The 13,236-nt window shown below is 49.7% G+C and overlaps 1 protein-coding gene across 8 annotated transcripts in view; it reads left to right on the top strand.

Annotated features, from left to right (window-relative positions):
- The window catches only part of NRF1 (nuclear respiratory factor 1), a 143,338-nt gene extending 133,630 nt beyond the window's left edge, over positions 1 to 9,708 (top strand). For 5 of the 8 annotated variants that reach the window (XM_045792655.2, XM_087860833.1, XM_045792651.2 and 2 more), the window contains 2 exons: positions 3,931 to 4,026; positions 7,671 to 9,708. In XM_045792655.2, the coding sequence (XP_045648611.1) occupies positions 3,931 to 4,026; positions 7,671 to 7,834 (260 nt within the window). In that variant the 3' untranslated portion in view covers positions 7,835 to 9,708. The remainder of the gene's footprint in view (positions 1 to 3,930; positions 4,027 to 7,670) is intronic. The other 3 variants (XM_045792659.2, XM_045792654.2, XM_045792658.2) reach the window with 2 other exon arrangements.
- The last annotated feature ends 3,528 nt before the right edge of the window (positions 9,709 to 13,236 follow it).

Below are 13,236 nucleotides of genomic sequence, written 5' to 3'. Positions count from 1 at the left end.
ATACCCATCATGTCACGTGGAGGTTTTAGAAGATCCCTCTGGCTACAGTGGAGCAGGGGCTGAAGCCTGGCGATTTCGAAGGAAGATAAAACATAGTCCTGGCAGGGCGCCTGGGTGGTTCAGTCAGTTGAGCATCCAACTCAGTTTTGGCTCAGGTCATGATTTCAGGGCCGTGGGGTCTAGTGCCATTCTGGGGCTCCGTGCTGGGCGTGGAGCCTGCTTAAGATTCTCTCTCTCCCTCTCCCTCTGCCCCTCCCTCCTGCACACACATGCTCTCTCACTCTCTGTAATAAAAAATAAATATATATAGAATTTTTTTTTAAATGTAGTCCTGGCAAGAGATGATAGGATTTTGTCCAGGGAGGCAGCAAAAACAAGTGGCTGAACTCTGGGTTTATACGGGAAGGGCAGGTTGACAGGATTTGTTGATGTATCCTATGTGAAGTCAAAGATGACCGCAGAGTTTTCGGCCTGAGCAACTGGAGGGATGTAGTGGCCGCTTACTGCCCTGGGGGAAGACTGGGAGGAGCGTGTTTGACCTTGTGGGCTTGCGAATGTGATACCCGGTGGGAGAGAAATGTGCAGGCGTTGAGTCTCGTCTTTTACAGGGGAATGGGGTCCCAGAGCCAGCAGATCCTCCAGGGATTTTAGTCTGACTGCTGTTGGACAAGGAAATCTTGTGCTGGGACCTGTGGCTTGTGCTGGGACCTGTGGCTTCTGAGGCACCTTTGGCCTCTTCCCCATTCGGCCAATTCTGTAAACCTTGCCTGGAAGCCTGAGGGGAGAGGCAGCAATGAGCCCAAAAAGGGTAGTCCTCCACTTTCCAGGTCCTGCCGGCGTGTTGTTCCATGTCAGGGCGGTGGGGTACATGGAAGGACTCCCAGATCGAGAGCCTGGACGCCTGGCTTTGCCACAACTCAGTCATCTCGGGAAAAAGACCACTCAGTGTCTCTTGCTCCGTGTTTACTTTTTTTTTTTAATAAACTTTTTATCTGTTTACTTTTGAGTTTAAAGAAGAAGAAAGGGATTTACTAAACTGAACAAATGCTAAGGTTTCTTACGGCTTTGAAATACTGGGGTCCTAGAGACTGGGGTACTTAATTTCAGGACTTTATAAAATGTGCCTTTAGGCTAAGTCCATAGTTCTGCCAGAGGCACTTGCCTAGCATTTGTGACAGGGAGGACCACCTTCCCTGCCTGCTTCTCTAGGGTCTTAGCAGAAGCCAGAGGCGACACGGTGGATATAAGAGGGCTTTGAAAAGTTCTGTACAAACGCCAAGAGACTTACTGCTAGGACTGTGCAGGGTCTCTGGGAAAGACAAGAGAACTTCCAACCTTTAAAGTAGAATGTGAAGGGCTTCCTGTTCCTTAGTCAATCGAAATGACCCAGAATATGAACTGAGATTAACGTGCACCTTCTCGATTAGGGCTAATCAGGGCCGGGCTGAGCAGATGCAGGGACAATCCCAGCCTGATTACTGTGCCTCAGCGTTCAATCATCTCTCCTCTCAGGGCAGCCGCCGACTTAGTGCGCTGGCTTGCCGGCCTCCGCCCCTCCCCCGGCCCCTCGGTGGACAGGACGGCCACCGGGTCAGAGCCGCTGAGACGATTTAATCTAATCCCATGCCAAAATGGCTATGTGAGAGAGAGAGAGTCCGAAATTCTAAAATCCCCACAGTAGGATGCTAATGCGCTCATTGAAGGTGGAGGTAGACTGAAACCGCTTGTAGAAAATAATGGCAGTGGGATTTCGAGGCATTCGGGGTTATGAAATGACCCTGAACGTGGGATTTTGCCCTCCATAGAGCTTTTCAGAGATACAGTTGCTGTCACCATTCACTCTCGAGACAGCTTTGTGTAGCAGTCACTTCGTCACCCAGTTGTAGAGGCCAGATTTATTCCTTCCCTGATCGTCAGGTGAAATACAGAAGACGAAATCTTTATATTTTTTTTAAGATTTTATTTATTTATTTGACAGAGAGAGACAGAGAGAGCGGCAGGCAGAGGGAGAAGCAGGCTCCTTGCTGAGCAAAGAGCCCGATGCAGGACTCGATGCCAGGACCCTGGGATCCTGACCTCAGCTGAAGGCAGATGCTTAACCAACTGAGCCACCCAGCCGTCCCTGAAATCTTTATTTTTTTTTAAGATTTTATTTATTTGAGAGAGAGAGTGAGCAAGAGAGAGCACGAGCAGGGGGAAGGGCAGAGGGAGAGGGAGAAGCAGACCCCCCGCGCCCCGCCGCTGAGCAGGGAGCCCGATGTGGGGCTCGATCCCAGGACCCTGAGATCATGACCTGAGCTGAAGGCAGATGCTTAACCGACTGAGCCACCCAGGCACCCCCAGAAGATGAAATCTTTAAAAGTGGTTTCCTTTCGATGAGCCCTGAGCGTAGTCCTTTTTACTCAACCGTTCTCTGGACTGGGAGCTCCTGCCCTGAAACAGCCTCATCACCCTGAGCCTGGGCTGCCTCAGTCACCCCGTATCCAGGAGGGACACCTGTGCAACCTCAGAAGGCAGGTTTCCTGCATGAGTGCAGACCTCATTCCTTGACCCCTGCTGATTGCTGAGCACTCAAAGATGGAGACTCCATCCCTCAAGGAGCTGACAGTCCTCCCGAAGACAAGACATGCAAGCAGTGATGGTGAACACGCCCACTGCCCCCAGGGAGGCCAGTACAGAGTGCTCGTGACCTCCGGAGAACAGGGGCCAAGGCCGAGCAGGAGAGACTGCCGCTGACTGTGGAAGGAAGAGTCGGAGCCCATTCAAGGAACTAGCCCCAGCCCAGCATTCCAGGCAGAAGTCACCATCGTACACAGGTCATGGTCGTTCACCTGACTGGAGTGTAAAGCCGGGGCGGATTCATGGTCACTGGGCTCAACTGAACGACAGGGGCTGACATGAAGGGTTTAAATCCTGCAAAGAGATTTGGACTTGATATCCCTTGGGCCACTGAGGAATTGCAGGATCAGTTTGTGTTCAGAGATTGTTCTGATTATAGCAGTGGCAGCTGATAGATATTTCTGCATTTGCCTCTTTGTCCATTTTATCCCGGTCTTCCATGGTACTGAAGCTTCTAACAACAGTGTTGGGTGTGGATCCACATCATCGGAAGGGAAAACATCATAAACCAGAGGTGTGACTATGACAATTCTTTAAGTCTCTAATCACACCCACCCACCCACCCCCCATCCCCATCCCAGGATGGTGGTTCATTATGAGGAAGTCTTCCTGCTCACAGTGGTCCCTGTATTTATCAAGTGTGCAACTTGTTCCCCAAGTTTGGAGCTTTCGGAACTGCATGGAGCTCAGAAGCAAGAGTAATGAAATGAGACAGGTCTTTGCTTCTAGTTTAGTTGCTGTTTGCCAGCATGTGGCTTCTTTGCAGGAGGACCCAGGTGTCCTGGCTTTGCCAGGGGTCATTCTGCATTACTTCGTGCGTTTTGCCTCGCCTCTTGTGACCAGAAGAGGACAAAAGCGATGATGATCATGAATGCAGTGGGGGGGGTGGGGGGGTACGGTCTTCACTCCCCGGCCATTCCTGGAGTCTAGAGGCCAGGGAGTAGAGTCCGGCTGCACATTGCTGAGGCCAGTAATAGACTCCTTTGGCCTGTTGCCCTTCTGGCACATCTTGTACCTCACATTGGGGGAAACAACATGAACCAGAGCCACGCCTGGCCCTGAAGTAGCCCTGTGTCAAACAGGAAGGCCTATCCACACGCATTTACTGGGCCATGCCAGATAATGCACTACTGTGCCGGTGCTCCCCGAGAATCCAGAGGAGGCCACTCTCAGTATTGACTGGGGCTGGGATGGGGCCAGCTTCCCAGAGGAGGGACAACGGAACCCATTTTTTTGTTTTTGTTTAATTTCATTTCCATTACATATTTTTTTGAATTTCATGTTCCTTATATTTATTTTTTTTTGAACCAGTCTTTAAAGGGAAAGGAGTGAGGAGTGTGGGAATTGCCAGTAGTGAACAATGTGAGCAAAGGCCGAGAGGAAGGAGTGTGACCGCCATGTTGGGAGGTGAGAGGTGCCCGGGCGGTGCCCTGAGCACAAAGTGTCTGTGGTGAGGGAGGGAGGGAGGGGGGGAGGGAGACTACAAAGCTAGACCAGGGCAGAGCACAAGATGTCTTAAATACCATGTCAAACGAGCATAGGCTTTGGGAACCTTTTTTTTTTTTTTTTAAGATTTTTTATCTATTTATTTGACAGAGATAGAGACAGCCAGCGAGAGAGGGAACACAAGCAGGGGGAGTGGGAGAGGAAGAAGCAGGCTCATAGCGGAGGAGCCTGATGTGGGGCTCGATCCCATAACGCCAGGATCACGCCCTGAGCTGAAGGCAGTTGCTTAACCGCTGTGTCACCCAGGCGCCCCAACCTTTTTTTTTTTTTCTTAAAGATTTTATTCATTTATTAGCACGAGCAGAGCTGAGCAGGGAGCCCGGAGTGGGGCTCGATCCCAGGACCCCGGGATCATGACCTGAGCCAAAGGCAGACGCTTAATGGACTGAGCCACCCAGGCGCCCCTTTGGGAACCTTTTTAACATGGAATTTGAAAAGTTTGAGATGGAGGAGTGATGTGATCTAGAAAGATCTCTCAGGTGGCAGGGAGAGGTGAAATGAAAGAGGTTTGGTTAGAGACATTTAACAGCCATATGCAAAGTCTAGATGAGGGAAACTGAACCCCATTGCCTTCTGGGGTCAATGCCAGGCCCAGCGCAGCAAGTGTGAGGGAGGGTGGGCCAGGCCCTCAAATCCTGTTAACACACAGCGGGGTTAGCTTGGATTTCCAAAAATGACTGTCACGAAACAAAACATCAAGCCCATTTCACGTTGTATCATCAAATACGGATCCCAAAACTGACAAGACTTTCCTCTAGAAAACAGATATAATTTAACATAAAATAACATTTTCTTGGATTTGTTTGGGGTTTTTTTGCATTAGAAAATATTCTGATAAAACATCTCTTTTTAAAATTAGGTTTTATTTTCAACAAAGTGATACATGGCTTTAAACGTCAAAGAGGACTAAAGGGCCTTTTTTAAAAAAGATTATACCCTAGAGGCAACACTTCCTGCTCGCTCTTTCTAGGGTGTATCTTTACTTCTCTAAAAGTCTTAAGTTGTTATTTCTTGAGTTGAGACTTCATTGCAATTTCTTGATAACTTACTTTGTATGTTTATATTATTATAACTTACATAAAAGCTGTTCACTGCTAAGACAAGTATATTACCACGGTTACTACTTGCTTTTTCCCTTCTGTTTTTTAGGCAGTAATCACCGGTTCTACCCACTTCTGGAAAATCCCTCTCAGTTCTCGTCCCCAGGCGGGCGTGCCGGTCTCCCCTCTCTGAACTCTCAGAGCTGCTGCAGAGCTCTGGTCGGGGGCCCCTCAGCCTGCCCCACGGCTCTTCACAGTGGTTCTCTGTCTCCCAGATCCCACGGCCACCTCTTTTGTAGTTTTCTCTCTCGTTGCTGTGGGGCAGTCCTTCAGAGCTTCCTGAGAAAGCATGTGTGGGTGGCCAGCGTTTCTGCCCCTCACAGGTCTGAAGATGCCTTTCTTCTGCCCTCACGCTCAGTTGACAGGGGTATCATTTCCTGGGCCGGGAGCAGTTCTAGGCGGAAAGCACTCTCCCTCAGATACTTGAAGTCATCTCCTCCTTCATCGCCTAGCTTCCAGGCTGCTTTTGAGAAGTCCCGCCATAGTCCCAACTCTCAGTTCTTTGTATAGGGCTTTTTTTTTTTTTCTTTCTGGAGTCTTTCAGGATCTTTGCTTTATCCCTGGTGTTCTGAAATTTGGCAAAGATGTGTTAGTGTGTTGATCTTTTGTCATCTTGTCTGCTGGGCATCTAATGGGCCTTTTCAATGAACTCGTTTTTCAGCTCTAGAAATTTATTTACAATGTGTCTGATAATTTCCTACCTTCTGTTTTTTTTACTGTCTCTGGAATTCTGTTTTATCAGAGGTTGGACACCTTCGGTCTCATAATTTCTGTCCTCCTTTCCATCTTTTAATCTTTCCTACTGAGAAATTTCCTCGACTTTATCTTCTGCTTTCTTTGGAATGTATTTAATCTATTAGATTTTTTATTTTAAAGTTTTTCTCATATTCCTTTTTAAGAAAAGCATCCCATGTTTAGGATACAAATCTCTTCCCTGAAGATACTAGGGTTCTGGGGCTGTCTCCCCTCCCCCACCCCCATCGTCTGCAACCTTGCGTTCCTGAGGAGTGAGAGCCGGTTGTCAGGGAGTGAGGGGCACAGCTAGTGTCTGTAGGCCCCGGGGTAGGTGGCGGCAGAGCAGGCCAGAGTTCTCCGTGTCTTCCCCCCACGGCCCACCCAGCAGAGCACCGTGGCCTTTTCCAGCCCCTCCAGGTCAGCTTCTCAGAACAGCGGCACCACCTCAGATGGCCTGTCAACAAAGGTCGGGCTGTCTCCGCGTTGGAATTGGCACATGCTTTTAACGAGTGCCTGTTTTCAGCCTCGTCTCTCTCTGCAGTGGTGAGGCCTCCATGTCCTGTGCCCTCCATGGACACAGGACCTTCTACTCCCACTTCTCTGATTAGTCAGGACCACTTTACATTTGCTTTTCATCTCCCAAAAACATGTTGACCTCCCTCATTTATATCCCTCTTCCCACTTCATTACAATTTTAGTTTCATAAGGAAGAGGAGCTTGATAATGTGCATTTATTCTGCCTCATTTAATGGAAATCCTTTTTTTTTTCTTCAATATGTCATATAGAACTATCAACTTTGCTTTCTTAGGAAGGACTGCCCTTTTCTGAGATGATGTGCTTCTTCCTTCCTTCGTGTTAAGCTGTCCTTTCTACTGTGCAATAATAGTGATACTGGGAGGCAGTTGGGTCTTTTTATTTTAAGTTGACCCCAAAATGTATTTTTAAATTTTACTGGTCTGTGGATCTAAAATAAAGAAAACAATGCCCTAGGCTTTTTTTTTTTTTTTTTTTTTTTTTTTTGAGAGTGGTGGGGAGGGCAGAGGGAGAGGAAGAGAGAGAATCTTAAGCAGCCTTCCTGCCCAGTGTGAACACTTCACACATGACACGGGGCTCAGTCTCACGACCCTGAGATCATGACCTGAGCTGAAATCAAGAGTCGGACATTTAACTGACCGAGCCACCCAGGAGCCATCCCCCCCCCCTTTTTTTAATAAGCAAACACTGAAGGGAGGGGCAATGGCCAAGCAAATAGGACAGGATTGAGGGAGACATTTTTTCAAGCTGAGAGAAACTTGAGCATAGGCAGGCGGCCGTTTGAAGAAGTCAGTAGCAGAACATCAAAGAGAATTAATGGCAGCCTTTCCCAGTGGAAGGAGGCAGTCAGGAGGGCTGGGCTGGGGAGGAGGGTTCACACCTGACCAGCCTTGCTTCCTAAAATAAGAGGCAGGCAGGCTCATCTCCTGGCAAGTTGGGGAGGCCCTGCCCTAGGGCCCATTTCCACGGTTTCTTCGAACTTACTTTCCTGATAGTCTGTTTTACGGAATGACCGTGGGTAAGAGGAGGGATGTATTTGTGCCTGGACAGTCGGTGTGCGAGTACATGAGGCTGACGGTGGTGCCCTGGAGGGTCTGGGGCTGGTTGCCCTGCCCAGCCAGCATCTGGGAAGCTGAGCCCGATCCCAACCGGACGTCTCCCCTTTGTCTCCCCAGGACTGGTCCAGATCCCCGTGAGCATGTACCAGACTGTGGTAACCAGCCTCGCCCAGGGCAACGGGCCGGTGCAGGTGGCCATGGCCCCTGTGACCACCCGGATATCGGACAGCACAGTCACCATGGACGGCCAGGCTGTGGAGGTGGTGACGTTGGAACAGTGACACGCGGCCGTACCACGACATCGTTTTCTAGTCTACTTCAAAATTTTTTACACGTTTGCAGAGGTGCAATCAAATGGAATTAAGTCTCTCGACTTTGGAAGAAAAGTTTTGTTAACCTTTTTTTTAAAAAGGAAGAAAGGCAGTGGGTTTTGGAATTGTATTTTTTAAAGCACCACTCTTGATTTTCTGGGATTGGTGGAGTAGGGTACTGTGTTGTCCATTTCACTGTCCCAAAAAAGCCAAATTGTGGCAGGACTTCTTTCTGCAGAAACATGTGTGTATACTTATGTGTGTGTACGTGTGAGTGTGAATATATGTATATGTGTACATATGGATATACACATTTACATATATATAAAGTATATATATGTATGTATGTATATATATATATGTATATATATATATATATGAAACCCGCATGGAATTATCTGTATGAAATCAAGGTGAGCTGTGGAATAAAATAATTCACCCAGTTTAGTGGGTGTAGGGTACGTGGCCAGACACAGTCACCCGGTTTTTGTTCATACCAGGGTCATGCGTTGAGCTACTGACAAACTCAGGCGGAGGTGACCATGCCCTTCACCAAAGCTGCCTCCCAGTGGCCACCCAGAACTCTCCCTGCTGGACTCACCTGAGGAAGGAGGTTCCAAAACGGGGTGGGGTCCAGAAATTGTGTTTGCAAGGTCCAAGGGCCTCATGGTCTGGCAGCTGAGATGCTCCTCGGGCTGGCCCAGGTGCTGACCTTGCCACAGGCCGGTGAATGTCCTTAAAGCTCCAGGCAGGGACAAGAGGGATTTCTTCAGCCTCCCATCTCCTCCCCTTCCCAGGAAGCCTTCTTGATCTCATGACTATTAAAATGTTGCTTTGGTTTTAAGGTCAGTCCTGAATCGGTCATGTATATGAACTGAAGGTAACAGAAGTATTAAGGGTTTGAGGAGCGTGTGAGCGTCAAGTGTGCTTGTGGGCGTGTGCTTGGAGGGGAGAGAGTGGGAGGGGGAGGGGAGGGGTTGGAAGGGGAAAGGAAGGAGGGAGAGACAAATCTTCAAAGACCAGGGCACACCAATGGGAGCAATTTTTTCCTTTCCAGTAACTTTCTGTAGCTTAACAGAGGCTACTGGAAGTGACAGGGGCACCCGGCTCGAGGAAGGTCCTCTTCATCCTGCGGGGCCTTGGAAGAGAAAGGGACCTGGGTGTTACCTGCAGCCCTGGAGCAGGCCCTGGTTCAGAAGGGACACTGCGGTTTTCCCAGGTGCAGCCTGGTGGGCCAGGCCCCCCAGCTTCCTCCTCACAGGTGTTGACCGGTCTGGGTGTTCTCGGTCACTTTAAATTCTGTGATTTCTCAGCTGCAAGCCCTGAGTCTCCAAGTGGCTAAATTCACCTGACTTCTCGACAGGCCAAATCTCTGCTCCTTGAGTACAGGGACAACTCTTCCTCCCTCCTCCCGGGCCCCCACGTGTGATAGTGTATTTAATGTGGTTTTTTTAATGCGACATTAAAAGATTCTTCACGTCTTGCTCAGCCTTTGAGAAAAGTTTCAGATTCTTGTATTTGCTTGTTTTATATAAAACTATCTAATGTTCTTTGTATGTTTTTTTCTGTACGTAATAGGGGGAGGGAAGGGAAATTTACATATAAACAGTCCTAGTTCTACAACTTGTTATTTTTTTAATTATTATTTTTTATCGTCATTGTGAAGCTGTTCAGGGGCTTTAAAGTCCGTGTTCCTTTGTGGTGAAATAACCTCCTAATAGTTTGAGAAATTGCCAAGAAGAAGAAGAAGAAGAGCAAAACCCAAGTAGCAGAGCATGGATTCTGTGTTGTTTTCCATTCTGTCTATTACTGCCTCATTCAATAAATAGTTTCAAATGTGGCAACAGGAAGTGGAACTGTTCATCTCTGTAGGAGCGCTTGGCCCCTTGGAACTCCTTTGGGGTGGCTTGTTCTGCTTTGTGAAAGGTGCTCGTACTCAGCTCCGGTGGTCTCTGAATGGTGCCCCGTGACGGCGTGGAGCCCCGTAAGGAGAGCGCGAGGACGGGGTCAGGGCCTCCCGGCCAGCGGCCACCTCCGGAGCGGCTCCACTGGATTCGTTTTATAAAGCGCCGTCCTGGGGGTGCAGGGCCAGGTCGGGGGCTGGGATCTCATTTGAAAAGTTCTAAAGATAGGTCGGAAACTCTACTCTGGAGTTCGTTCTTTAGGGGTTAATTGCGTTCCACATGAAAACTAAGGCTGGGCGATGGCGCCTGTCCTTCGGGGTTCCCTCCACGGGAGTGGTGTTCACTGTCGCAGTGGATTATCCTTCTTGAAGCAGAGGCCTCAAGCCATTAATTGTTTCCCTAAGTCCTCCCTCTGCCTCATTGCTTTCACGCGGCAACTGCCATCTTTCCAGCTGTAGGCCCTTCGTACCCCCCCGCCCGTGGTTTTGCACCTCCGTGTTTGTGCCCGCTCTGTGCCTCAGCCTGGAACGATGCCCTCCACCCCTTTCTTTGTTATTGGATGCCTGGGTCCGTTTCCTGGTGATAATGATTAAAACAGTCGAATAGAGAAGACCGGAGGTGTTTTCCTTGATGACTGACAGTGGCTCCATAAAGCTAGCGCCACCCCGCCCCCTTCTTGAGCAAATGGCACATTGTTGCCTATGTTCACTAGAGGGTGGACAGGAAAAGAGGGTCGATCGCAGCCAAACCAACCGGATGGACATCACTGCCGTTGGCTACCCAGCAACAGCTGGGTTATCTAGGGTACCTCCTTATGGGGCTGGCCTCTCTCTGGAGGTACCTTACTATACAGTATGTTCTGTTTGCCTGGCAAGACCCAGGGGCTGCCTTTTCAACGAGCATGTGTTGAAAACTTCCTTTGGCGGGGCTCATGGAGAACTTTGCTTCCATTACGCCTGAGTCACCGCCGGCGGCTGCTGCAGGGGCCAAGTAGGTAAAATCGCTAAGTGGAGGGGAAGTGGCTCCGGTGAGAGAGGAGGGGAGGCATGGGTGTGGGCAGAATGGAGAGAATCTGTCTAAAGGGAGCAGCCTCTCCTGGTGCCCGCAGATTGCCACCAAGTGGGAGGCAGGCCCCCATCTTCCTAATTTTCCAGAGAAGATGGGGAGTCCAGACTTGTGTACAGATCTCCCGATTTCAGCAACAAATCAAAAAATCCTTTACATACTCTGTAGGCGGGGGGGGGGGGGAAGCACCTGTTGACCAGATCTGGCCCATGGGTCAGTTTTGTTTAACTTGGTGATAGCCTGCCATGTGTCAGCTGAATACAGCCTGGCAGGTGCCCGTGGGCAACGAGATGGGAGGAGATGTTCGTATGAACGGATCGCTGCAGCCCAGGTGATAAGGTGCCATCTGGATGGAGCACTGTAGCAGAACGAGTTCTGTTATCTCCTTTCATCTCCCTGAGGGTCCTCTGCATTAAGGAGTTTATCCTCCAGGCCGCAGAGATCGGTGCTCACAGAAATCGAGACTGGGCTAGGAATTCTTGGCTCTTAGGTCCTACATCCGAGAAGTTACTGGCGATGCTGGTGACCGCTGGCGTTGTCTGAACTCAGACGAGTGAGGTGAGGAGAAGCAGAAGGGCAGGGAAGACAAGGGGCTGCCGGCCCTCTAAGCTCGGGCTGCCAGTGCACCCTGGACCTCACTCAGACCCAAGCCAGGCTCGTGTGCAGCCACTTTGCACATGGAAAAGGGCCTGCTCCTCCTGCACTCACCTTCCTCCCTACCTGCAGCCGGTCCTCTTTCCTCTTCCATAATGTCCCCGAAGCCTCCGATCCGAGTGTGGCTGGGTTGGTACCCAGACCACGGTGGGTCCCTTTAGTGTCAGCACCAAAACTAAAGCTCAACGAATTGGAGCAGAGGCTACGTGGGGTGAAGGAGAAGAGCCCACGTCCCCTCTCATCCCCCCCTCAGTGGGCTCTGGGTTAGGTCATGAGCCCAAGCCAGCCTGTGGCGTCAGCACGGCTCATGCTCAGATGTCAGAGGCAAGAACACCCACCAGCAGCACACTCCCACCTAGCCTGCTGTTCGCTCCAGGTTGGCAGCTCTCGGAGAAGATCCACTCGGGACGGCGGAGGCAGCACAGAGGGAGAGATATGACTTAAGGTCTCTGGAATAGCTGGACGGGGTGGGTCTTCCCCACCTGCCATTCCACTCCCAGTGCTGCTGGACCCCTGAATGAGTCCCCAACTCACTCTGAATTAGGTGATCTTTCCCAAAAACTGCTAGGCTGTTAGCAAACATTAGTTGCCTACTGGTGTCGTGGGAGTGTATTCTACAAAGGTTTGGGGGGGAGGGGAAACGAGCAGCAATAATACCCGTCTGCAGAGGGGGAACCAGGCTCCCCTGAGAACCAAGGCCTTACCCAGGGCAACCTTGGGAGGCAAGAACAAACCTGTGTCCCAAGCCCATGTCACCAGCCCTGCCTGGAGGCTCTCCTGGCTCTTGTTGAGAACTAGGACTTGTCTGCAATGAAGAGTATTTATGTGGTAGCCATCATAAGAGTTAAAACTTACACAGCCCCTACAGCGTGCCGTGTTCTGTTCTAGAGATTTACCTAGAGATCCACTTAATCTTTGCAAAGTACTGTTATTAACCCCACTTCACAGATGAGCAAGCAGGCACAAAGAGGTTAAGTTTAAAGTAGCTTATTTAATATTTGGGAGAAAAGGCTAGAAACTATCCCCCCAAATTGAAAGCACTTGTAATTAAAATGGTTGGTGCAGCTTAAATTAATTGGGTCTCAACTCCGGTTTCTTCTGAATGTATCTACCCTCTGAGGAACTAGTGTTAGAATGAGCAGTAACTCACCAGCTGCCCCGCTCAGGCCACTGCAAAATGCTGTACGCCTTTATTTCTCCTTCTCTCCACAACCCTGTACGGAGGTCAGATTCCATTTTATAGGTTCGGGGACTGAGCTTTGGCAACTTCACAGGGTAAATGCAGAACTAGCGGATGGGGGGCGGGGGTCAAACGCTTGGTATGTCTGTCTCTAGAAGTTCTCTTCTTTGTGCCAACCATTCAGAGGGCAGGTGTCAGAAAACCTCCCGCGGGGTCACCACCCCGGAGCGGCCTCCCAGCAGCAGGGCCGCGCATGCGCACAGGTGAAGGCACGCAGGGACTTGACTACAGCAGACACTCAAAACATCTCATCAGACAAGTGACCTTAGTTTCCAGCGGTTCCTTAATCAGAAAATTCAAGGAACCCGAAACATCCATTCCCATGCATTCTCATTACTCAAAAATTTTCTGCAAAAAGCCAGTGTTAACATTGGTAAATAATTTGATGTGAAAAAAATATTGATGTTATTCCCAAGAAAAACCTGGCCCTGTGAGATCGTACCAAGGGTGAAGGGTAGCGAAGACGCTGGGGCCTGAACACATTCTTGGGCATGAGTCGTTATGCCATG

This window comes from Ursus americanus, chromosome 3 (assembly GCF_024610735.1).
Source record: "Ursus americanus isolate L20-20 chromosome 3, mUrsAme1.1.p, whole genome shotgun sequence".
In the NCBI taxonomy this organism is placed as follows: Eukaryota; Metazoa; Chordata; class Mammalia; order Carnivora; family Ursidae; genus Ursus; species Ursus americanus.
This window is presented reverse-complemented; position numbering and strand designations above follow the sequence as displayed.